This window comes from Heterodontus francisci, chromosome 37, assembly GCF_036365525.1.
Source record: "Heterodontus francisci isolate sHetFra1 chromosome 37, sHetFra1.hap1, whole genome shotgun sequence".
Lineage (NCBI taxonomy): Eukaryota > Metazoa > Chordata > Chondrichthyes > Heterodontiformes > Heterodontidae > Heterodontus > Heterodontus francisci.
Window position 1 is genome coordinate 37,785,235 of NC_090407.1, and position 27,304 is coordinate 37,812,538.

General features: G+C 44.8%; 2 protein-coding genes across 6 annotated transcripts in view; both read left to right on the plus strand.

Moving 5' to 3' along the window:
* The window catches only part of cep104 (centrosomal protein 104), a 376,777-nt gene that overhangs the window by 166,822 nt on the left and 182,651 nt on the right, over nucleotides 1–27,304 (plus strand). The window lies entirely within an intron of this gene.
* LOC137351880 (tigger transposable element-derived protein 3-like) lies at nucleotides 23,141–24,637 on the plus strand. Its single transcript, XM_068016754.1, has 2 exons — nucleotides 23,141–23,691; nucleotides 23,722–24,637. Exons 1-2 carry the CDS (start codon nucleotides 23,141–23,143, stop codon nucleotides 24,635–24,637), a joined length of 1,467 nt encoding a protein of 488 aa, XP_067872855.1.

A 27,304-nucleotide genomic window follows, 5' to 3' on the forward strand; every position in this document is an offset into this window, starting at 1 on the left:
TGGTGGCCCTTTGAGTAAATCAGTGGCACTCACTATCCAGGCTTGTAGACAGAAACATTTTAAGCAACAGTAAAATGTTACTGAGGCCATTTACCTGCTTTTCTCATCATGTCCCTCAATCCCTTCTCTCACCATAAATGCATTTAATTACTTCCTAAGTTCATTTATACTATTGGTTGAAATGACCTTTCGTAACCCGGTTTGAATCGCTGCTTTTAAAAGAGCAGAGTTGAGAATGGGAGAACAAAATAAACCCAATGTGAAAAAATGAGATGCAATTATTAGCCAATTCTCAGATAGTGGCCTTCCTGTTTTGTGTTTTAGTATTTAAAAAAGGTAAGTCAACAAGAAAGCAACCGATTTCCAAATACTGGGTTAATTTCTAAGTTCATGATAGGATCATACAATCGTGCAGCACAGGAGGAGGACTTATGGCCTGTTGTGCCTGGGCTGGCTGTTTGAAAGAGCTATCCACGAGGGCCCACTCAACCAACTTTTTCCCCATAAACCCTGCAAATTAGTCCTCTTCAAGTATATGTCCACTTGGCCTTTGAAAGTCACCATGGAATCTGATTCTACCACACTTTCTACTAGAGCGTTCCAAATCTTATAGCCCTCTACATGAATAATTTTTTCCTCTTTTCCCCTTTACTAATTATTTCCCATTTATGACCTCTGGTTGCTGACCCACTTGCCAGAGAAAATAGCTCCTATATGCTGTAAAAACAAAAGTGACTCCTGACAACGCAGAACATGCGCAGAGTGATCGCGGACATCAGTGTGTGCAAACTCCAGACCCACAGCAATGTGGTTAACTCTGACATGCACTCTGAAATGGCCTAGCAAGCCACTCAGTTGTACCTAACCGCTACGAAGTTAATAAAAAGGAATGAAACCGGACGGACTACCCGGCATTGACCCAGGCACCAGAAACGACAACGGCAAATCCAGCCCTGTCAACCCTGCAAAGTCCTCCTGACTAACATCTGGGGGCTTGTGCCAAAGTTGGGAGAGCTGTCCCACAGACTAGTCAAGCAACAGCCTGACATAGTTATACTCACGGAATCATACCTTACAGACAATGTCCCAGACACTGCAATCACTATCCCTGGTCATGTCCTGTCCCACCGGCAGGACAGACCCAGCAGAGGTGGTGGCACAGTGGTATACAGTAGGGAGGGAGTTGGCCTGGGAGTCCTCAACATTGACTCCGGACCCCATGAAGTCTCATGGCATCAGGTCAAACATAGGCAAGGTAACCTCCTACTGATGACCACCTACTGCCCTTCTTCAGCTGATGACTCAGTACTCCACAATGTTGAACACCACTTGGAGGAAGCACTGAGGGTGGCAAGGGCACAAAATGTACTCTGGGTGGGGGACTTCAATGTCCATCACCAAGAGTGGCTCGGTAGCACCACTACTGACCGAGCTGGCCGAGTCCTAAAGGACATAGCTGCTAGACTGGGTCTGCGGCAGGTGGTGGGGGAACCAACACGAGGAAAAAACATACGTGACCTCGTCCTCACCAATCTGCCTGCTGCAGAAGCTTCTGTCCATGACACTATTGGTAAGAGTGACCACCGCACAGTCCTTGTGGAGACGAAGGCCCACCTTCATATTGAGGATACCGTCCATCGTGTTGTGTGGCACTATCACCGTGCTAAATGGGATAGATTTCCAACAGATCCAGCAGTGCAAAACTGGGCATCCATGAGGCGTTGTGGGCCATCAGCAGCAGCAGAATTATACTCAACTACAATCTGTAATCTCATGGCCCGGCATATCCCCCACTCTACCATTACCATCAAGCAGGAGACCAACCCTGGTTCAATGAAGAGTGCAGGAGGGCATGCCAGGAGCAGCACCAGGCAGACCTCAAAATGAGGTGTCAACCTGGCGAAGCTACAACACAGGACTATCTGCGTGCCAAACTGCATAAGCAGCATGCGATAGACAGAGCTAAGCGATCCCATAACCAACGGATCAGATCGAAGCTCTGCAGTCCTGTCACATCCAGCCGTGAATGGTGGTGAACAATTAAACAACTAACTGGAGGAGTTGGCTCCACAAATATCCCCATCCTCAATGATGGGGGAGCCCAGCACATCAGTGCGAAAGATCAGGCTGAAGCATTTGCAACAATCTTCAGCCAGAAGTGCCGAGTTGATGATCCATCTCGGCCTCCTCCTGAAGTCCCCAGCATCACAGATGCCAGACTTCAGCCAATTCGATTCACTCCGCATGATATCAAGAAAAGACTGAAGGCACTGAATACTGCAAAAGCTATGGGCCCTGACAATATTCCAGCAATAGTACTGAAGACCTGTGCTCCAGAACTTGCCGCGCCCCTAGCCAAGCTGTTCCAGTACAGCTACAACACTGGCATCTACCCTGCAATGTGGAAAATTGCCCAGGTATGTCCTGTACACAAAAAGCAGGACAAATCCAACCCGGCCAATTACTGCCCCATCAGCCTACTCTCAATCATCAGTAAAGTGATGGAAGGTGTCATCAACAGTGCCATCAAGCACCACTTGCTTAGCAATAACCTGCTCGGTGACGCTCAGTTTGGGTTCCGCCAGGGCCACTCAGCTCCTGACCTCATTACAGCCTTGGTTCAAACATGGACAAAAGGGCTGAATTCAAGAGGTGAGGTGAGAGTGACTGCTCTTGACATCAAGGCAGCATTTGACCGAGTATGGCATCAAGGAGCCCTAGCCAAACTGAGGTCAATAGGAATTAGGGGGAAAACCCTCTGCTGGCTGGAGTCATACCTGGCGCAAAGTAAGATGGTTGTGGTTGTTGGAGGTCAATCATCTGAGCTCCAGGACATCACTGCAGGAGTTCCTCAGGGTAGTGTCCTAGGCCTAACCATCTTCAGTTGCTTCATCAATGACCTTGTTTCAATCATAAGGTCAGAAGTGGAGATGTTCGCGGATGGTTGCACAATGTTCAGCACCATTCGTGACTCCTCAGATACTGAAGCAGTCCGTGTAGAAATGCAGCAAGACCTGGACAATGTCCAGGCTTGGGCTGATAAGTAACATTCGCGCCACACAAGTGCCAGGCAATGACAATCTCCAACAAGAGAGAATCTAACCATCTCCCCATGACATTCAACAGCATTACCATCGCTGAATCCCCCACTATCAACATCCTGGGGGTTACCATTGACCAGAAACTGAACTGGAGTAGCCATATAAATACCGTGGCTCCAAGAGCAGGTCAGAGGTTAGGAATCCTGAGGTGAGTAACTCACCTCCTGACTCCCCAAAGCCTGTCCACCATCGACAAGGCACAAGTCAGGAATGTGATGGAATACTCTCCACTTGCCTGGATGGGTGCAGGTCCGACAACACTCAAGAAGCTCGACACCATCCAGGACAAAGCAGCCTGCTTGATTGGCACCCCATCTACAAACATTCACTCCCTCCACCACCGACGCACAGTGGCAGCAGTGTGTACCATCTACAAGATGCACTGCAGCAATGCACCAAGGCTCCTTAGACAGCACCTTCCAAACCCGCGACCTCTACCAACTAGAAGGGCAAGGGCAGCAAATACATGGGTACGCCACCACCTGCAAGTTCCCCTCCAAGTCACACACCATCCTGACTTGGAACTATAGTGCCGTTCCTTCACTGTCGCTGGGTCAAAATCCTGTAACTCCCTTCCTAACAGCACTGTGGGTATACCCACCCCAAATGGACTGCAGCGGTTCAAGAAGGCAGCTCACCACCACCTTCTCAAGGGCAATTAGGGATGGGCAATAAATGCTGGCCTGGCCAGCGTCGCCCACATCCCATGAATGAATTAAAAAAAACATTTGTCTGCTTACCAGTATGAATGCGCGAGCTGGTGTCACCATGCAATGGCATCATCACCCTCAGTGGCCGCGATCGTGGCTGCATTCCTCTGAACAGTACCCTGCTCCCTCCCGCCATCCCAACTTCGATCGCCGATTTCAGTTTCCCGCTCCCATCCCGTCTCGCCGCTGCCTTCCCTCAGCCGCTTTCTCCCGCTCCCGCCGCTTCAACACCCCCAGCCGTTTGCTGCTGGCCTCGCTGCTTTCCCCCCTCGTCCACTTGCTCCCACCCTTGTGCCACACCACACCCCCAAGCCTTTCGCTCCCGCCCTCATCTCTTCCCCCTTTGGCCGCTCACTCCCCGCTGCGGCGTCTAAAGAATTGCTTTGGGGGGTGTGCGGTACGGGGGACTGGGCGAACCACTAAAGCAGTAAGGAGGGGAACGAGGGGTGATGTGAGGGAGCTGTGAAGAGAAGTATGATGACAGGAGGGAGCGGAGTACTATTCTGGATGGGATGGAGATGGTGATTGCAGCCACTGTGGGGTTTGGGTTTAAGGCCGTGTTTGCTTTTTTTGACAAATTGAGCAACACCATCTTTATTACTGGCAGCTGTCCCAGACGTCGCAGACAGTGACGTTTCAGTGGATGAGGCTACATTTGCGCATGTGCCAGTACTGCGTCGCCTAGTGGTTGCATTGTCAGCAAATGCAGCCTAAAAATACACAATTTTGAATAACTGTTAGGTTTCTCCTTAACCATTGCTGCTCCAAGAAGAACAATCCCAACTTCTTCAATCCACAAAACTGAACTTCCTCATACTTCACATCATCCGAGTAAACTACCTCTAACCGCTTTAGGATTTTGGCATCCTTCCTAAAATGTGGTGCTGAAAATAATGTGCAGTATTCCAGCTGAGGCCCAATCAGTCATTTGTAAAGGCTTATTCTAACTTCTTTGTTTCTGAGTTCATTGTCCCTTCTACAAAGCTGAGTAAACCATGTGCTTTTTTAACTGCCTTGCAACTTGCGCTGCCAACTTTAAGGATTTGTGAATATGCACCCACATGTCTTGTGTTAGTAAAAAGAATATACCCATTGAGCTTCTCACTCTCCCCAATTTTAAAAAATCCTGTTAGTTAATGTTTAATAATCCCACATGCTGCTTGTGTAGTGTGCAAAGCCTTTGAACTCTTCTCCTGCACTGAACAGGTTATTTTAATCATTTAAAAGTTCCACGCCAGCCTTGATTTGATTGGTGATATTTCAACTGTATTTGTTCAAATGAACAAAAATAATTTTTAGAAATACAGGATGAAATTAAGGGATGATCCTGTTCCACTTAAATATTAGTTGAACTGTGGAAAAATGTCAATTATTTCAGTGGTTATTCATGACACAATTCAGGTTAATATGACAGTGTAGAATCTTACTCCTGCTATACAGAGCTGAGCAATGCTACAGCCAACAGGTCACATCCAAGCTCTGTAATGTTGTCACATCTAGTCATGATTGACGGGGACAATTAACCAGCTAACCAGAGGAGGCAGCTCCATGAAAGGATATGGGTATAGGGCAGGAAAATGGAGCTGAAGTAGAAAATCAGCCACAATCTTGAATGGTGGAGTAGGCTTGTGGGTCTTTATGGCCTACTCCTGCTCCTATTAATGTTCTTATCTCCGTCCTCGATGATGGCAGAGAGCAGGACATGAGTGCAAAAGACAAGGCTGAAAGATTACAAACTTTTGCTGCTGGAAGTGACAAATGGATGGTCCTTCTCGGCCTATTCCTGGCATTTCCACAATTACAGATGCCAGTCTTCAGCTAATTCTATTTGCTGCATGTGACATCAAGAAATGGTTCAGTGCACTCGAAGCAGCAAAAGCTACAGATTCTGATAATATCCTGATTGTAGTGCTGAAGACCTGTTCCCCAGAACTAGCTGTGCCCCTAACTAAACTGTTCAAGTGCAGCTGCAATGCTACTTCACAGTGTGGGAAATTGAACATTCATTAACTGCCCACAAAGAGCAGGACAAATCCAAACTGACCAATTACTGCTTTATCGACCTACTCCCAATCATCAGCCAAGTGATGGGAGGGATCATTGACAGTCCGATCAAACGGCACTTACTCATCATTCGCTTGCTTCCCTGTGCTCTGTTTGAGTTTCATCAGGACCACTCTGCAGCATACCCAACCCTGCAGATTCTTCCTTTCTGATATCTGGGGGCTTGTGCCAAAAATTGGGAGAGCTTTGCCATAGACTAGTCAAGCATTAGCCTGACATAGTCTTACTCACAGAGTCACACCTTACGGCCAAAGTCCTGGACATCACCATCCCTGGGTATGTCCTATCCCACCGGCAGGACAAATCCACCAGAGACAGCAGCACATTGATATACAGTAGGGAGGGAGTCACCTTGGGAGTCCTCAACATTGACTCCGGACCCCATGAAATCTGATGGCATTAGGTCAAAAGTGGGCACCTGCAGCCCTCCCTCAGCTGATGAATCAGTACTGCTCCATGTTGAGCACCACTTGGAGGAAGCACTAAAGGTAGCAAGACACAGAATGTACTCTGGGTGGGGGACTTTAATGCCCGTCACCAAGAGTGGCTCAGTAGCAACACTACTGACGGAACTGGCCACGTCCTAAAGGGCATAGCTGCCAGACCGGGCCTGTGGCAGGTGGTGAGGGAACCAACAGGAGGGAAAAATCTACTATACCTTGTGCTCACAAAGTTATCTGTTGTAGATGCATCTGTCCATGACTGTATTGGTAGGAGTGATCAACGCATAATCCTTGTGAAGACGAGGTTCCGTCTTCACACAGATGACGCCCTCCAGTGTGTTGTGTGACACTACCACTTTGCCAAATGGGGTGGATTCAGATCGGATCTATCAGCTCAAAACTGGGCATCCATGAGGCGCTGTGAACCATCAGCAGCAGCAGAATTGTATTCAACCACAATCTGTTAACTCATGGCCTGACATATCCCTCACTGTACCACTATCGTCAAGCCAAGGGATCAACTCTGATTTAGTGAAGAGTGCAGGAGAGCGTACCTGGTGAAGCTACAGCACAGGGATACTTGCATAATAAACAGAGCTAAGGAATACCAAAACCAACAGATCAGGTCAGAGCCCTGCAGCCCAGCCACATTCAGTTGTGAATGGTCGTGTACAATTAACTAACAGGAGGAGGAAGGTCCACAAATGTCCCCATCATCAATGATGGGAGATCTCAGCAGATCAGTGCAAAAGACTAGGCTGAAGTATTTGCGACCATTTTCAGCCAGAAGTGCCAAGTGGATGATCCATCTTGGGCTCCTCCTGATGTTACCAGCATCACAGATGCCAGTCTTCAGCCAATTCAATTCACTCCATGTGATATCAAGAAACAGCTGAAGACACTGGTGTGACAAAAGGTTTTATTTTTGTACTAAAGTCTTAAGACTACTGTGTGCTTTTAAATAAAACTGAGAAAAAGTATTTTCAGTGGACTTGAACACCTGGAATTTTTGGATGTTGACTTTATATACAATAATCGGACAGTAAACAGTTTCAAGGAAGCCAGCCAGCGGTCTGACCTCCTCAAAGCAACACTTTGAATGACAGTGGAGACACTGTGTCTGGTCATGTGATCAGCTCAGGAAGGCCTTTTGCTTTGGACTTTTTAAAAACCAGTGAGTTGGACAAAGAGCAGGCATTTTGAAACTTAGACCTGACCTGTCTGGAGACCAGAAAAAGACCCCTCTCTGTAAAGGAGGCCTGCATCTCTCGAAAAGAAATCCTGCATTTGAAAGGTGTCAGATTCCTGTTGCCTCTCGTCCCGGAAGATTTCTTGCATCCAGTGAGATTCTTGTTGCCTCCTATGTTTTGGGAAATCCTGGAACCTGAATAAAGCTTCTGCTGCTGTGAGTCCTGAGCAGACCGATTGCTGCACCCCTGCTGAAAAACCTGTGACGCCTGCTGTAGTCTAATTGCCTTGAACGCCTACTCAAAGACTGTTCATCAACCTCGCCTGGTGAGGTTTCGAGTGGCGTCTGATTATTCGACTATGGGACACCTCACCATACCAAAAACATCCTACCAGAACGTAATGAACTGATTTATTTTATTATTCCTTCTATTCCTAAGAAACAGCTGTAAACCAAAATCCTTTTCCCCAGGTTAACCATTTAATTTGAATGTATGTCTGGGTGCATGAAGGCTAAGGAACTAAGGAGCTTTTCACGCATATATGGATTTATCTTATTGGTGGTTAAGACTTATTATTTCTTTTCTAATAAATAGTTATTATTGTTTAAAGAAACCTGGTTTGATGTGCTTTTTTCTGGGGGACAAATAGTGTCTAATTTGGTTTTTCTTCGGTAGGTGAGAAACTTTATTGATATGCTGTGACCTGTGGAGTAGTGGGACTGAATTAACAGGGCATTTTCCCCGCCTAGGTTGTCACACTGGATACTGCAAAGGCCATGAGCCCTGATAACATTCCAACAATAGTGCTGAAGACGTGTACTCCAGAACTAGGCACGCCCCTAGCCAAGCTGTTCCAGTTCAGTTACAACACTGGCATCCACCTGACAATGTGGAAAATTGCCCAGGTATGTCCTATATGCAAAAAGCAGGACAAATCCAATCCCCCAATTACTGCCCCATCAGCCTCCTCTCGATCACCAGCAAAGTGATTGAAGGTGTCATCGACAGTGCTATCAAGTGGCTCTTAACACAACAGTAACCTGCTCACTGATGCTCTGTTTGGGTTCTACCTGGCAGCTGACCTCATTGCAGTCTTGGTCCAAACATGAGCAAAAAAGCTGAACTCAAGGGGAGTTGAGAGTGACAGCCCTTGACATTGAGACAGCATTTGACCAATTGTGGCATCAGGGAGCCCTAGCAATATTGAGGTCAATGACAATCAGGGGGAAAACTTTCCATTGATTGGAGTCATATCTAGTACAGAGGAAGTTGCTTCTAGTTGTTGGAGGTCAATCATCTCAGTCCCAGGACATCACTGCAAGAGTTCCTCAGGATAGTGTACTATACCTCCATCATAAGGTCAGAAGTGGGGATATTTGCTGATGATTGGTTCTAAACACTGTGCGTTCGCAACTCCTCAGATACTGAAGTAGTCCCTGTCCATATGCAGCAAGACCTGGACAACATTCAGGCATGGGCTGATAAATGGCAAGTAACCAACTAGAGAATAGGCCATCCTCGACTGGGTTTTGTGTAATGAGAGAGGAATAATTGACAATCTAGTGGTGCGAGACCCCTTGGGGACGCGTGACCACAATATGATAGAATTCTTCATCAAGATGGAGAGTGATGTAGTTGATTCTGAGACAAGGGTCCTGAATCTCAGGAAAGGAAACTGCGGAAGTATGAGGCGCGAGTTGGCCATGACAGATTGGGAAACGTTACTTCAAGGGATGGCGGTGGATCAGCAATGGCAAACATTTAGGAGCGCATGAATGAATTGCAACAATTGTTTATCCCTGTCTGGCGCAAAAGTAAAACGGGAAAGGTAGCCAAACCATGGCTTACAAGGGAAATTAGAGATAGCATGAGATCCAAGGAAAAGGCATATCAATTTGCCAGGAAAATCAACAGACCTGAGGATTGGGAGCAGTTTAGAATTCAGCAAAGGAGGACCAAGGGATTGATTAAGAAGGGGAAAATAGAGTACGAAAGCAAGCTTGCAGGGAACATAAAAACTGACTGTAAAAGTTTCTATAGGTATGTGAGGAGAAAAAGATTGGTGAAGACAAATGTAGGTCCCTTACAGTCAAAAACAGGGGAATTTATTATGGGGAACAAAGAAATGGCTGACCAACTAAATGCATACTTTGGTTCTGTCTTCACAAAGGAGGACACAAATATCATACCAGAAATGTTGGGGAACACAGGGCTTAGTGAGAGAGAGGAACTGTATGAAATCAGTATTAGTAGAGAAATGGTGTTGGGGAAATTGATCCCCAGGGCCTGATGGTATGCATCCCAGAGTACTTAAGGAAGTGGCCCTAGAAATAGTGGTCATCTTCCAAGATTCTATAGACTCTGGAAGACTTTCTATAGACTCTGGAAGAGTTCCTACAGATTGGAGGGTAGCTAATGTAACCCCACTATTTAAAAAGGGAGTTCGAGAGAAAGCAGGGAATTATAGACCAGTCAGCCTGACGTCTGTGGTGGGGAAAATTCTAGAGCCCATTATCAAAGATTTTATAGCAGAGCACTTGGAGAACAGTGGTAGAATCGGACAGAGTCAGCATGGATTTACGAAAGGGAAATCATGCTTGACAAATCTACTAGAATTCTTCGAGGATGTAACCAGTAGAGTTGATGAGGGGGAGTGAGTGGATGTGGTTTATTTGGACTTTCAGAAGGCTTTCAACAAAGTCCCACATAAGAGATTAGCGTGTAAAATTAAAGCGCATGGGATTGGGGGTAGTGTATTGTGATGGATAGAAAAATGGTTGGCAGACAGGAAACAAAAAGTAGGGATAAATGGGTCTTTTTCCGAATGGCAGGCAGTGACTAGTGGGGTACTGCAGGGATTGGTGCTAGGACCCCAGCTATTCACGATATATATTAATGATTTAGATGAGGGAACTAAATGTAATAACTCCAAATTTGCAGATGACACAAAACTGGGTGGGAGGGTGTGTTGTGAGGAGGATGCAGAGAGGCTTCAGGATGATTTGGAAAAGTTGAATAAGTGGGCCAATGCATGGCAGTTGCAGTATAATCTGGATAAATGTGAGGATATCCACTTTGGTAGCAAAAATAGGAAGGCAGATTATTATCTGAACGGCTATAAACTGAGAGAGGGGAATATGCGGCGAGACCTGGGTGTTCTCGTACACCAGTCACTGAAGGTAAGCATGCAGGTCCAACAGGCGATAAAAAAGGAAAATGGTATGTTGGCCTTCATAGCGAGAAGATTCGAGTACAGGAGCAGGGATGTCTTGCTCCAATTATACAGGGCCTTGGTGAGGTCACACCTGGAATATTGTGTGCAGTTTTGGTTTCCTTATCTAAGGAAGGATGTTCTTGCTATAGAGAGAGTGCAGCGAAGGTTTACCAGACTGATTCCTTGGATGGTGGGACTGACATATGAGGAGAGATTGAGTCGGATAGGATTATATTCGCTGGAGTTCAGAAGAATGAGGGAGGACCTCTCTGGTTGTAATCTCTGGATTATTCCCAGTGCCACGCGCTAGCGAGTATAGAAATAGGAGAATAGCACAGATGAATGCGTGGCTTAAGAGTTGGTGCAGGAGGAAGGGTTTTAGATTCCACTGGGACCGTTTCTGGGGAAGGTGGGCCTGTACAAGCGGGATGGTCTACATCTGAACCAGAGGGGGACTAACATCCTTGCTGGCGGGTTTGCTAGTGCTGTTGGGAGGAGTTTAAACTAATTTGGCAGAGGGAGGGGTCGCAGACTCCTAGCAGAATAGGGACACAACTAAACACAGGAAAGCAAACAAGTCAGAGGGAATACAGTGGAAGTAAGTTTCAAGGGAGTAAGACCAGGATGGATGGCCTCTACTTTAATGCCAGGAGTATTACAGGTAAAACGGATGAGTTAAGGGCAAGGATTGGCACGTGGAATTGTGACATAGTAGCCATCACGGAGACATGGTTGAGAGAGGGGCAGGATTGGCAGCTCAATATCCTGGGATAGAGAATCTTCAGGCGAGAGAGAGGAGGGGGTAAAAGAGGAGGGGGCATTGCAATGTTAGTTAAGGAATCAGTTACTGCAGTAAGGAGCAATGATATCTTGGAGGGGGCATCAAATGAAGCTTCATGGGTAGAGTTTAGGAATAAAAAATGGACAGCCATATTGCTAGGTGTTTATTACAGACCCCCAGATAGTCAGCGGGAAATTGAGGAGCAAATATGTGCGCAATTTGCAGAGATGTGTAAAAAGAATAATAGGGTAATTATATTAGGTAATTGCAACTTTCCCCGCATTAATTGGGATAGTCATCGTGTTAAGGGCTTAGATGGAGTGGAGTTCTTAAAATGTATACAGGAGAACTTTTTAGCTCAATATGTAGAGGATCCAACAAGGGAGGGTGCAGTGCTGGACCTAATTCTGGGGAATGAAGCCGGACAGGTGGTTGATATGTTGGTGGGGGAGCATTTTGGTGATAGTGACCACAACATGGTACAATTTAAGCTTGTTATGGAGAAAGAAATAGTCAAGTTGCAAAAAAAAGGTTTTGGATTGGGGAGAGCGAATTTTAGTAAAATAAGGCAGATCTGGCCAGGGTAGACTGGAAAGAGTTGCTTGTCGGGAAATCTACAGAAGAGCAGTGGGGGGCATTCAAAAAGGAAATGGGGAGGGTACAGGCCCAACATGTTCCCTCTAGGGTAATAGGTAGGAGCAAGAAGCCCAGAGAGCCATGGATGACCAGAAACATTCAGAGTACGATGAGAAGGAAAAGAGAGGCTTTTAGCAAATACAAGGAGAGCAAATCAATGGAAGCATTAGCGGAGTACAGAAAGTGTAGGATGGAGCTTAAGAAAGCAATTAGAGCAATGAGGGGACATGAGAAAGCTCTGGCTGGTAAAAGTATCCCGAGATATTCTATAAGTATATCAATGGGAAGAGGATAACCAGGGAAAGAGTAGAACCCATTAGGGACCAAGGGGGAAATCTGTGGGTGGAGCCAGAGGACATTGGTAGGGTGTTGAATGAATACTTCACCCAAGAGAATGAGGATGTAGATATGGAACTCAGAGAGAGTGACTGAGAGGTTCTTGAGCAAATTGTCATAGGGTGTGACAAGGTATTGGAGGTTTTGGCAGGCTTAAAAGTGGACAAATCTCCAGGTCCGGACGATTTGTGTCCCAGGATGCTGTGGGAGGCGAGGGTGGAGATAGCAGGGGCTCTGACCCAAATTTTTAACTCCTCTCTGGCCACGGCGGAGGTGCCAGAGGACTGGAGAACAGCTAATGTGGTCCCACTATTTAAGAAAGATTGTAGAGATAAGCCAGGGAACTATAGACCACTGAGTCTCATGACAGTGGTAGGGAAACTATTAGAGAAAATTCTGAAGGAGAGAATCTATCTCCACTTGGAGAAGCAAAATTTGATTCGGAATAGTCAGCATAGCTTTGCCAGAGGAAGGTCATGCCTAACAAATTTGATTGAATTTTTGAGCATGTGACCAGGTGTGTAGATGAGGATAGTGCACTTGATGTAGTTTACATGGATTTCAGCAAAGCCTTTGACAAGGTCCCACATGGGAGACTTATCAAGAAAGCAAATGCACGTGGGATACAGGGTAACTTGGTAAGGTGGATTCAAAATTGGCTTAGCTGTAGGAGACAAGAGAGTGATGAAAGACGGCTGTTTCAGTGACTGGAAGCCAGTGTCCAGTGGCGTACCACAGGGATCTGTGCTGGGTCTCCTATTGTTTGTCATTTATATAAACAACACAGATGACGATGTGGGGGGTAAGATCAGTAAGTTCGCAGATGATACAAAGATTGGCTGAGTGGTTAACAGTGAGGTTGAGTGTCTTGGGTTACAGGAAGATATAGACAGGATGGTCAAATGGGCAGAAAAGTGGCAGATGGAATTTAACACTGAAAAGTGTGAGGTGATACACTTTGGAAGGAGTAATGTGACACTGAGGTATTCAATGAATGGCCTGACACTGGGAAGTTCCGAGAAACAAAGGGACCTTGGCATGTTTGTCCATAGATCCCTGAAGGCAGAAGGGCAGGTTAATAGGGTGGTGAAAAAGGCATATGGGACACTTGCCTTTGTCAATCGAGGCATAGATTGCAAAAGCAGGGAGATCATGTTGGAGTTGTATAGAACTTTGGTAAGGCCACAGCTGGAGTACTGTGTGCAATTCTGGTCGCCACATTATAGGAAGGATGTGATTGCACTGGAGGGGGTGCAGCGGCAATTCACCAGGATGGTGCCTGGGATGGAACATTTAAGCTATGAAGAGAGCTTGGATAGGCTTGGGTTGTTTTCGCTGGAGCAGAGAAGACTGAGGGGTGACCTGATCGAGGTGTACAAGATTATGAGGGGCATGGACAGGGTGGATAGGGAGCAGCTGTTCCCCTTAGTTGAAGGGTCAGTTACTAGGGGACACAAGTTTAAGGTGAGGGGCAGGAGGTTTAAGGGGGATTTGAGGAAGAACTTTTTTACCCAGAGGGTGGTGATGGTCTGGAATGCACTGCCTGGGAGGGTGGTAGAGGCGGGTTGCCTCACATCCTTTAAAAAGTACCTGGATGAGCACTTGGCACGTCATAACATTCAAGGCTATGGGCCAAGTGCTGGCAAATGGGATTAGGTAGACAGGTCAGGTGTCTTTAATGCATCGGTGCAGACTCGATGGGCTGAAGGGCCTCTTCTGCGCTGTATTATTCTGTGATCTCATAGAAACCTATAAAATTCTAAAAGGACTTGACCGGGTAGATGCAAGAAGGATGTTCCTGATGGTGGGGGAGTCCAGAACCAGGGCCATAGTCTAAGGATACGGGGTAAACCTTTCAGGATTGAGTTGAGGAGAAATTTCTTCACCCGGAGAGTGGTGAGCCTGTGGAATTCGCTATCACAGAAAGCAGTTGAGGCCAAAACATTGTATGTTTTCAAGAAGGAGTTAGAAAGCGGGAACAAGCTATTCAGTTGGATGATCAGCTATGATCATAATGAATGGTGGAGCAAGCTTGAAGGGCCAAATGGCCTGCTCCTGCTCCTATTTTCTATGTTTTTATGTTTTAACATTTGTGCCACACAAGTGCCAGGCAATGACCATTTCCAAAAAGAAAGAATCTAACCATCTCCCTTCGACATTTAATGGCATTACAATCACTGAAATCCCCACGTTGATGTTGGCTGGAACACGGCAGCAATCCCACGACAAAGATATGAGCATGAGAGTAGGGGGGCGGGGGTGGCGTGGTGTTGAAATGGCCAGCAACCGGAAGCTCGGGGTCATGCTTTTGGACTGAGCGGAGGTGTTCCGCAAAGCAGTCACCCAATCTGCCTTTGGTCTTCCCAATGTAGAGGAGAACACATCGTGAGCAGTGAATACAGTATACTAAATTGAAAGAAGTACAAGTAAATCGTTGCTTCACCTGAAAGGAGTGTTTGGGGCCTTGGATAGTGAGGAGAGAGGAGGTAAGTGGGTAAGTATTACACCTCCTGCGATTGCAGGGGAAGGTTCCCTGGGAAGGGGACGAGGTGGTGGGGGTAATGGAGGAGTGGACGCGGGTGTTGCAGAGGGAGCGATCCCTTCGGAATGCTGATGGGAAGGGAGGGGAAGATGTGTTTGGTAGTAGCATCACGCTGGATGTGGCGGAGGATGATCCTTTGGATCTGGAGGCTGGTAGGTGGAAAGTGAGGACAAGGGGAACTCTGTCGCGGTTCTGGGAGGGAGGGGAAGGGGTGAGGGTAGAGGTGCGGGAAATGGGCTGGACACGGTTGAAGGCCCTGTCAACCACAGTGGGGGGGAATCCTCGGTTGAGGAAAAAGGAAGACCTATCAGAAGCACTGTCATGGTAGCATCATCAGAGCAGTTGCTTCGGAGTCGGAGAAACTGGGAGAATGGAATGGAGTCCTTACAGGAGGCAGGGTGTGAAGAAGCATAATCGAGGTAACTGTGGGAGTCGGTGGGCTTATAATGAATGTTGTTAGACATGTTGTGCTACAATCGTGTAGGGATCGGTGAGTCCTCATCTGGATACAGTTTTGGTCTCCTTATTTAAGAAGGTATATAAATGCGTTACAGGCAATTCGGAGAAGGTTCACTCGACTGATACCTGGGGGGGGTGGTGGTGGTGATGGTACTGTTTATCTTATGGGTCTACATCCATTGGAGTTTAGAAGAATGAGGGGTGATCTTATTGAAACATATAAGATCCTGAGGGGAGTTGACTGGGTGGATGCTAAAAGGATGTTTCCCCTTGTCGGAAAGACTAGAACTAGGAGACACAGTTTAAAAATAAGGGATTGCCCATTTAAGACGGAGATGAGAATTTTTTTCTGTCAGAGGGTTGAGAGTCTTTGGAACTCTCTTCCTCAGAGAATGGTGGAGGCAGGGTGGTTAAATATTTTTAAGGCAGAGGTAGATAAATTCTTAACTAACAAGGGAGTCAAAGGGTATCAGGGTTGGCAGGAAAGTGGAGTCGAGGTCGCAATCCGATCAGCCATGATCTTATTAAATGGCGGAGCAGACTCGAAGGGGCCAAATGGCCTACTCCTGCTCCTAATTCGTATGTTTGTATGGTTTCATCTGCCTGTTGAGGTGAATACTAAAGATCCTATGGCGTAATACAAAGAGAACCACTAAGTTTTCTGGCCTTCCCAATAGTTTTGCAAAAAAGCAATGCCACCAAAAATGTATTAACTGATCATTTATCACATTGCTGTTGATGGATCTTGCTGTGCAAAAATGGATGCTATTTTGTCCATATAACTATGTGCACTTCAAAGTAATTCATTGCATGTAAAGCACTTTAAAATGTTTGAGAGACGTGATAAGGTGCCATATAAATGCAAGTCTTTTTCTAATTTCCAAGCCCATTTGCACTTGTAGAGAAGCTGCACTGTTGAAAAATTCAAATGAGTGAAATTCCTCCCTGGCACTTGTACTGAAAAAGATGCGTAAAGAGCTGCCTGGCTTCTGTTACACCATGCAAGATTCCTGCATGTATCGCGCATTTCCAGATGAGCAGCTACTGGGAGTTTTGAAAACATGTGTCTCATAGAAGATCATTAACGTTATTGGACAGGAATTGGCTACTGATTGGTGCAGCAAACAATTATTGTTTTCATGTATCACTTTCCAGATAGAAGATACAGTTCATTGCAATTTAATTCCGTATCTCATGCCTTGCATCCAAATAGAAATGCTGTAAACACACTTTAAATATATCTAAAAATATATTTATCCTTACAATATCGGTAACTCAACTGTAAATATAAATAGTTGTACAGTTGAAAAAAATGGATATTGTACAACTGAATCCTCACTTCCTAAATCGCAATTTTATGTTGTAGCTCCAAAGCACAATTTACTCTTTTCCAGTTTTCTTTCCGCTTGCTATTGTCTCCTATCCTATTATTACATTTCCAAATTTTAACAAATGTCTGAAAGTTAAAGTAGCAACAGGAAAAGTCAAAGTAAAGGGAACCAAAAAAACAGGGAAAGTATGATCGAACAGAGAAAACATGAAATTTGCATTTGACTTCAGTCCATCCCAAAATTCATTTCTAATGCATCCTTTGGATCTTATTGCTACATGTTATAAAGGTGTGCTGGCAGCTTAACAACAAGGCTAAAAAAAATTCTAAAGGATAAGGAACATACATACGAACATACGTACCAATTAGGAGCAGGAGTAGGCTCCTCGAGCCTGTCCTGCCATTCTATAAGATCATGGCTGATCTGTTTGTGGACTCAACTCCACTTTCCTGCCTACCCCTGATAGCCTTTGCCTCCCTTGTTTGACAAGAATCTGTCTACCCCTGCCTTAAAAACATTCAATGACCCTGCCTCCACCGCTCTCCCGGGAAGAGAATTCCACAGACTCACGACGCTCAGAGAAAGCATTTCTCCTCATCTGTCTTTAAATGGGAGACCCCTTATTTTTAAACCATGCCCCCTAGTTTTAGCTTCTCCCACAAGGGGCCAGTAATGTGAAAACTGCTTTACTGGCCTTTGCAGCTGGGCTGGGTGCTCAGGTTTCTGGGTGTAATTAAAATGGCAGACATGACTCACATTGCTGCCTGAAACAGCTTTTTACGTTCACTTTTGTTTCCGTTTTGAACTTTGAATACTGTTGCTTTTGATGAGCTTTGCTTTGGGAAGCAGGCAGCAATAACTGCGTTGAGTCCTGATTCCACGAGAGGCACATCCTTTAGTGCTACCTTATGAAGCAGGGCAACAGTACAAAATGCTTTAACATTACCCTGTTCCAGATTTAAAATAAAATTTTGTCTTGAGTAACTGTTTTGTGCCTGCTGTGGCTCAATTTAGAGCACTCTTGCCTCTGAGTCACAAGGTTCCTGGTTTCCGGTCTGGGACCTGAGCACAAAAATCAAGGCCGGCTGACACCCCAGTGCAGTACTGAGGGTGTGCTGCAATGTTGGAAGTGCTGTTTTTCGAATCAGTCATTAAACTGAGACCCCATTTGTCTGCTCTGATGGATGTAAAAGAACCCCTGGCACTATTTCGAAGAAGAGCAGGGGGGTTATCCCTGGTATCCTGACCAATATTTATCCCTCAATCAACATCACAAAAACAGATTATCTGACCATTATTGCATTGCTGCTTGTGGGGGTTTACTGTTCGTAAAATTGGCTGCCGTGTTTTGTGCATTCCTACAGTGACAGCATTTCAAAAGTACTTCATTGGCTGTAAAGCACTTTGAGACATCTGGTGGTCTTGAAAAGCACAGTACAAATGCAATTCTTTCTTCCCCCTTTTAAATTTGGCATCAGATGAAAGCTTAGCGAAAGAGTATGATTGCTTGGGCCTAATTCCCTGTGTGTAATTTGCTGCATCAGGAGCTCTTTATCAAATAGAAGATTTTTAAACCCCCCTTTTTATTGACTTGCCAGCAATACAATAGAGAGCTCCCTTCATGATGTGTCGCCCAGATACGCATTTTTTTTGTGACAATCCAAACCCCGTGTTACTTGTCAGACTGAACTGTCACCAATCATTTAATCCAGATCCTTGTGAAGAACTTTGACAGAGGCGAGCCTACCATAAGTTTTACATCCCCCTCAACTTGCTGAATGACTGCTTGGTGGAGGCTGATTTCTGCCTGTGGTAACCATTTTCACTTCAAATCAAACTATCTTGATCCTGGATCTTGTGTATAGTTAGAAAGAAGCTGCATTTTGACTTTGTTGTCTTTGAAGAAAGTTAGGAAAGATTTAAAACACTTTGTTGCTTCTCAGCAAAATCCCAATACTCCATGTAGCTGCATATGGATAGGGAAGATATGAGGTGTTGATGGAACAGTATACTGTTATGCTGTTACGTTAGTTGTGCGCTACTGTTTTCTTAAAAACTGGCGCTATTACTTTGTTCATGGAGGAAATGATACTTATTTGAGTAATGAGTACTTTTGCAGTCCTGAAAGAGCAGTTGATTACCGCAATAATCAGTTCAGCGGAGGCGGGGTGGGGGGGAGCAGGAGCAAAGTGGTAATGTTATTGGACTAGTGATCTGGAGGCCCAGACAGTGCTCCAGAGACATGAGTTCAAATCCCTCTATGGCAGCTGGAGAAATTTAAATTCAATTAGTTGATCTGGAAAAAATGTTATTCTCATCAATAGTGATCATGAAACTACTGGATTGTCATTAAAAATCCGTCTGGTTCACTAATGTCCTTTGGGGAAGATATAGGAACATGGGAACATAGGAGCAGGAGTAGGGCATTCAGCCCATTGAGCCTGCTCCACCATTCAATACGATTATGGCTGATCATCCACTTCAATGCCTTTTTCTGCCTTTTACCTGGTCTGGCCTACATCTGACTCCAGACCCACACCATTATGGTTAACTGCCTTCTGAAAAGGCCGAGCAAGCTACTCAGTTGTAGGTGGCTCACTGTCACATGCTCAAGGGCAATTGGGAATGGGCAATAAATGCTGGCCTTGCCAGTGACACTCGCATCCCAGGAATGAAAAAAAAAATTCCTATATCTGGAACAAATGCTTAAGACATTCACAGTACACCACTGAGATGAATTATTTAATAATATCAATGCCTTAGGCTGCGTTTGCTGACAACGCAACTGCTGGATGGCGCTTTACTGGCACATGTGCAAATGCAGCTTGTTCCACTAAAACCTCACAGTCTGTGACGTTCAGGCAGCTGCCAGGACTAAAGATGGTGCAGCTCAAATAACCACAGAAAGGCAATGTAAACCTATGGCAGCACACAATGGAAATGTTGTGGGGGGGGGGGGGGCGCGGTGGGGGGAAGCGGCCGGAGAGAGCAGATGGAGGAGGGAGGAGTGGGAAGCAAGTCGCCACAGAGAGCGGGGTGGGGGGTTGGGGCGAGAGTGAGTGGTCCGCAGTCAGTGGCCGGGCGGGGGAGGAGAGCGTTTTCCTGCGCATGTGCGGTTTGTCTGGACACAGCATGACATACGCGTTACACGGTGACGTCATCTGCACATGCGCCAACCAGTCCTGGCAAGGTGGAATGCTGCGCAGAGAGCAGGAGCCCGTCTGCACATGTGCGCAGCTTGGCACAGTCTGATGACATCAGCAGCCAGCTGCGTTGTCAGGAATCACTTTGTTCTTAAATACAGGGACCAAAACTGTAGAGTACTCCAGGTGCGGCCTCACCGACACCCTGTACAGTTGTAACAAGACTTCCCTATTTTTAACCTCCAACCCCCTAGCAATAAAGGCCAAAATTCCATTTGCCTTCTTAATTACTTGCTGCACCTGCGTGCTAACTTTTTGTGTTGCACTTTTTTGGAGTTTCTCTCCATTTAAATAATAGTCTGCCTTTTGATTCTTCCTACAAAAGTGCATGACCTCACACTTTCCTAGATTAAACTCCATCTGCCAAGTTTTTGCCCACTCACTCAACCTATCTATATCCCCTTGCAGATTCCTTATGTCCTCATCACAACATGCCCTCCTACCTATTTTTGTATCATCTGCAAATTTGGATATATTATACTCTGCCCTCTCCTCCAAGTCATTAATATAGATAGTAAATAATTGAGGCCCCAGGACTGATACTTGTCGCACTCCACTAGTTACGTCTTTCCAACCTGAAAAAGACCCATTAATTAGCCAATCCTCAATCAATGTTAATACATTACCCCCACTACCATGAGCTCCTATCTGGTGCAATAATCTTTTATCCGGCACCTTATCGAATGCCTTCTGGAAATCCAAATACACTACATCTACTGGTTCCCCTTTATCAACTCTGCTTGTTATATCCTCAAAGAACTCTAGCAAATTTGTCAAACGTGATTTCCCTTTCACAACACCATGTTGACTCTGTTTGATTGCGTTTAGCTTTTCTAAATGTCCTGCTATTTCTTCCATAATAGTGGACTCTAGCATTTTCTCAACGACCGATGTTAGGCTGACTGGCCTATAGATTCCTGCTTTTTGATCACCCTCCCTTCTTGGACAGGGGTGTCACATTAGCGGTTTTCCAATCTGCTGGGACCCTCCTGGAATCCACTGTGTTCTGGAATATTTCGACCAATGCCTCCACTATCTCTATAGCCACTTCCTTTAAAACTCACGGATGTAGGCCATCAGGTTCTGGCAACTTGTCTGCCTTTAGTCCCATTAGTTTGTCGAAAAATTTGTCCCTTGTGATAGAGGCTGCTATAAGACCTTCCCACCCATTAGCTCCTTGCTTATCTGATATCTCTGGGATGTTTATAGTGTCCTCCACCATGAAGACCGATGCAAAATATTGCTTTAAATTTTCTGCCATTTCCCTGTTCCCCATTATCAATTCTCCAGTCGCAACCTCCAAGGGTCCACACTCACTTTAGCTACTCTCCATTTTATTAGCTGTAGAAACTCTTGCTGTTTGTTTTTATATTTCTTGCCAATTTACTTCCATGATCAATTTTCTTCCTCTTTTAATTAGCTTTTTAGTCATCCGCTGCTGGTTCCTAAAAGAAATTTCCAATCCTTTGGCCTACCACTAGTTTTGGCCACTATGTATGCCTTAGTTTTTGATTGCATACTCTCCTTGACCGCCTTTGTTAACCACGGGTGGTTCATCCTTCTCATCGAGTCCTTCATTTTGACCAGGATAAATTTTTGCTGAGCGTTATGAAATATCTGCTTAAATGTCTGCCACTGCTGATTCACTTACCTTCCCCTTAGTCTATTTTCCCAGCCCGCTTTAGACAACTCTTTCTTCATACCTCTGTAATTGCCCTTGTTTAAGTTGAGGACGCTGGTTTGAGACCCAAGTTGCTCGCCCTCAAACTGAATTTGAAATTCTACCATGTTGTGATTGCTACCCCCCAGAGGATCCTTAACTACGCTATCTATTAATCCTACATCATTACACATTATCACATCTAAAATAGCCTGTTCATGGGTTGGTTCTGCGGCGTATTGCTCTATGTAACAATCCCTGATGCACTCTACAAATTCCTCTTCAATGTTACTTCTGCCAATCTGATTTGTCCAGTCAATATGCAGATATGCAAATGTACTGTAGTTTAACCTTTTGAGGGAGGAGTTGCTTTTTCTGGGTGCTGTATGTTCCAAGTGTCAAAATTGATTTTTCAAAGTCACGTTTAAAATTTAAACATTTAAATTTAAACCTGGATATTTTTCCATGCATAGTGAATACTTTTGGTTTGGGAAACTTTAGTTTGCTGTTTAGCCAGTTAGAATGAAAGATCTAATTGAGTCTGTGGAATCAGAAATATTAGGGATATACTTTTAATCTTAGAATGTTGACTATGCTCTAAATTGCATCTGTTCTGATTGGCAGGGTTTTTTCAGGTCATGTGTACCTGAAAGTGTTGACATTTTCCATTAAAGTTCTTGAGTGTTCCAGTTAGCTCAATAGATGAATGCTTCCACAGAATGAAGAGACTAAAAGTTTCAAACCCACTTTCTGGATTGTCATTCGTTAGAATTAAATCTGCAGTTTGCTTTAGTTGGGATCAAGTGACTGTACATGCCAAATTAGAAAGTGTGTCTTGTGCATGACAGCTGCAACATTTGTTTTCAGGAAAAGTGTTAGCTTTTGCTAAAAGGAAGCTGTCTAAAAATGAAAAATGGTTACATTACTTTTCAAAGCATTGTGATGTGATACTCATAATAATAGGAATAATGCATTGAATGGTTTGGTTGTATGCAGCCGCATCAGTTCAACATTTAAAGGTTTCTATTCAGTGAAGAGATTTTCACGTTCTGCAACCATTTTCTTTGGGTCTCTTCTGCATAATAAGAGAATAGCCATTTCCTTTTAGGTGAGTAAAATCCTGAGCCCAGACAATGAAACAGCTTAGTTAGCTGCCTTAATCAGCACCTATTCATGCTGCCTTTGCATCTCATTGTTTGAATTCCGAAGCTCAATCAGCACTGATTCACAGCTGTTTTTGTACTTTCCTATGCTGGACTAATTCAATCTTAGCTCCAGAACAATATCAAGCTGCCCTGCTGACTAACTGAGACTGTTCATCTTCCATTCTTCTCCGACGTACTGAAAGCTTTTCACCCGGATGTAATCTGCTGACGGGCAGAGAGGCAGTATGTGAAGCTGGCTGCTATTAAACACAGACAGGCAGCTCTCCCACTACAATAGGGAGCATCTGCAGTGCACTATACTGTAATGGAGAAGAAAAAACAGAGAGAGCTTACCCTCGCAGAGAAGGTAAGGGTCCTGGAAATGCTTGAGAGAACAAAGATGTCACAGCTGGAAGTTGCCAGAAGAGTGGGGGTGTCTCAACCTGCCATATCCCGCCTCATAAGGAAAAAGGCTGCAATCCTGGAAGAGTGGCAGAGAAACAGCAACCCAGACAGGAAAAGGAGGAGAGTAGGCAAGGATGCTGATGTTGATGCTGCTCTGCTGCATTGGTTTGAAATGGCCAGGGCACAGAATGTCATAATTACTGGTGAAATACTAATGTCTAAGGCAAGGACCCTGGCTGATGCTTTGAATGTGGAGTTCACCCCAACCAGTGGATGGCTTAGTCGCTGGAAAAATCGTAATAACATTTGTGTTCAGAGAACCCATAATGAAATTGTCAGTGAAAGTCGACCTATAGATAGTAGCTGGATTCATACAACACTTCTTTCTGTCCTTCAAAATTTTAGGCCTGAAGATATCTTTAACTGTGATGAAACTAGCATATACTACAGGGCTGTTCCTATTGGTAGTTTGTTTTTCAAGCATGAATCTTTAATTTGCAGTAAAAAAACCAAGGATCAGCTTACTGCCCTCTTATGTTGCAATATGACTGGAACTGAGAAAACCAAGTTGTTGTTGGTGGGAAAAATTCAAAATCCACAATGTTTTCAAGGCATCCCATTTTTATCTATCCCTGTAACTTACATCTCTGAACAGAATGCTTGGATGACGGCCACAATCTTTGCAAAATGGCTAAAGGACTTTGACCAAGAAATGAAAAGGCAGAGAAGAAATGTTGCTCTACTGCTAGACAAGTGCAGTGCCCATCCTCGCAATGTCATCCTGCAAAATGTGAAATTATTTTTCCTACCCTCAAATGCCATGACTCTGATTCAGCCACTAAATCAGGGAATCATTCGAAATTTTAAGGCACTGTATCGCCGGAGGATGCTACAAAAACTCCTAACTGTCATTGATGAAAATGTGCAACCAACAGCAACTGTAATAGGAAAAACGGTCAGTCTCTTAGATGCAGTCCACATGATGTCACGAGCCTGGGAAGAGGTCAAGCAGGGTACCATAGAATATTGCTTTCATAAGACTATATTTTCCCAACAGTCAAAGGAATTTGTGCAAATGGCAGTAGAGAAAGTGGCCCCTCCAGAGACAATGACTGATGAAGAGTTTTATCTTTATGTTGACCATGATTCTGATGTTGCCTGTATTAGCGAGACAGCAGACGCTGAGATCTGCAGTGTTGTGAAGGGATCAAAGAAACAAGATGGGGGTGAAGAGGAGGAGGAAGAAGATAGTCTACCAGTACCCAGACTGAAAGATGCTATGCAGGCTTGTGCCACAATTGAACGTGTGCTAGCAATGACTGGAGCAGATCCAGACATCCTTCGCAAGTTTTATGATGTGGAGCATGAAGTGGAGAGAGCATTGGCTCTTCAGTTGAATCAGTGCCAGTCTGTGTAAAATGCAGGACCTGAAAAGTTTGTATGAAACAATCTTATTGGAGTTCAGATTTATCATTCTGTTGTTCTACTACATTTCTAATTTTTCCTAATGGGAAGTTGTAAAATACCTGATCTAGACGACACACATGAAACTGTAACCCAGAAATAGTGCCTACAGAGGAGGAAACTGGCAAAGGAAGAAAAACATTTTTTACAGTAACAAAACTGCGCATAAAGGTAGCAACTGGGACTTTCATTGAGGGCTGAGTGTGTCGTTTAGCTATATAGAGAAGGAAGGCATGAGTGTGGTCCTCAGTAGATACTCAGATAGTTGGTCGTACCGTGATGGTAAGGTTGTAATAATTCACCTGGTTCGTCATCCACTGACCTCTGCTGTATGTGTGGATGTCATGAGGGCAGCATTGGATACATAGATTGATGTGGGTGACTAGGGCTAGCCTGTATGGCTGCAGTTCTACTGTTCATCAGACATGGGAACCTGGCCTAATCTTTCTGCGCCTAATTGAGGGGTGCTGTGGACAACAGTTATGCCCCTACTTGCTGTTCGAGCCACTCACCCATAAAGTGGTGATCAAACTAGGGAATTCCTAGTCTGTCTGTTGAAGTTACTAATTGCCTTTGGGGGCAGTGGGGGAATCCTCAATGTTTTAAACCTGTTTGTTTTGATGTACTCTTAGAGAAACATAGGATTGTAGAGGACTGGAAAAGACCATTGCTGGTTGATCCACTCCTAGAATTCAGTCGCATGCTTTATTTTAAAAGAAAAAGCATACAGAGGAAATGATCTTTGATTTATCAACCCAGTTCACTTTTTATTAATCTGTATAAACATGGAATATACATAATGGAATTTGTGTTACACTACGACAAAAAATAAAATAACTGCTTCGTCAAGCCCAATTTGTTTTAAAATCTCATCTTGAATTTAGTTTGGAGCATTTTCAGTCAGGTTCTAATTAAATGGCATCAATGCAATGGGAGGAGGGGAACAAGTTGGCATACAAAACAAATGAGAAAATTCTGAGCATGTCAGATTGTACAAACTTTTGTGTACCTCTTTCTAATTGGACTCTTGTGGAGTTGCACTTTTGCAGCAGTTTCTCTCTGCAGCTGACGAAGAAAAGTGCTTGGTTAGTGTATCTGATTTGACAGGCTTGTACAAATGACCCCTCTTCTCCTGACTTGCTGTCTTTATGGGATATCATTCTATGGACTCTGGATGCGCTCAACTACATGCTCATGTGTTTACTCTAAATGTCTGTTCCTAAGCAGTAAATGTTGACAGGCCATTCTGTTGTGGCGGACATAACAGTCGAGCTCAAACCTGTCCTTCCTTTAACACCTGCACGCAACTTTTCCAACAGGAATCACTTGATCTCAATCAGGAGCTGGAGCCCTGGCTGTTTTTTTAAATTCCAATCTAACCGATGGTAGCTCCTTCAGAGAACCATAGAACCATCGAAAAATTATGGCACAGTAGGAGGCCATTCAGCTCGTCGTGTCCGTGCTGGTCGAAAAAACTAGCCGCCAATCTAATCCTACCTTCCAGCACCTGGTTCATAGCCTTGCTGGTTACAGCACTTCAGGTGCATGTCCAGGTACCTTTTAAAAGAATTGAGAGTTTCTGCCTCCACCACCATTCCTGACAGTGAATTCCAGACACCCTCCACCCTCTGGGTGAAAAGGTTTTTCCTCATCTCTCTAATCCTTCTACCAATCACCTTAAGTCTGTGCCCCCTAGTAATTGACCTCCCCGCTAAGGGAAACAGGTTCTTCCTGTCTATCTAGGCCCCTCATAATGTTGTGGACCTCAATTAAGTCACCCCTCAGCCTCCTCTGTTCTAAGGAAAACAACCTTAGCCTACCTAATCTTCCCTCATAGCTGCAACTTTCAAGCCCTGGCAACCTTCTTGTAAATCTCCTCTATACTCTCTCTCCAGAGCAATTATGTCCTTTCTGTAATGTGGTGACCAGAACTGTACGCAATACTCCAACTGTGGCCTAACCAGCGTTCCCTGTTTTTGAATTCTATACCTCAGCCAATAAAGGAAAGCATTCCGTATGCCTCCTTCACCACTTTACCTGTCCTGCCACCTTCGGGGACCTGTGAACGTGCACTCCAAGGTCTCACACTTCTTCTCAATATCCTCCTGTTTATTGTGTATTCCCTTGCTTTATTTGCCGTCCCGAAATGCATTACCTCACGCTTTTCTGGATTGAATTCCATTTGCCACTTTTCTGCCCACTCAACCAAACCATTGATATCTTTCTGGAGTCTATGACTATCCTCTTCGCTATCTACTATGCGGACAATTTTGTGTCATCAGCAAATTTCCCAATCATGTCTCCCACATTTCAGTCCAAATCATTAATATATACCACAAACAGCAAGGGACCCAATATTCAGCCCTGTGGAATGCCATTGGAAACAGCTTTCCATTCACAAAAACATCCATCGATTACTGCCCTTTGTTTCCTGGCCCTAAGCCAATTCTGGATCCAACCTGCCACATTTCCCTGTATCCCATGGGCTTTCATTTTATTGACCAGTCTGTCATGTGGGACCTTGTCAAATGCCTTACTAAAATCCATGTAGACCACATCCACTACACTACCTTCATCAATCCTTCTTCATACTGCCGCAAAAAACTCAATTAAGTTAGTA

Coding starts and splice junctions, on each gene's coding strand:
- LOC137351880 (XM_068016754.1), top strand. CDS start 23,141: ATGGAGAAGAAAAAACAGAGAGAGCTTACCCTCGCAGAGAAGGTAAGG. Junction 23,692..23,721: donor GCTGTTCCTATTGGTAGTTT/GTTTTTCAAGCA, acceptor TTTAATTTGCAG/TAAAAAAACCAAGGATCAGC.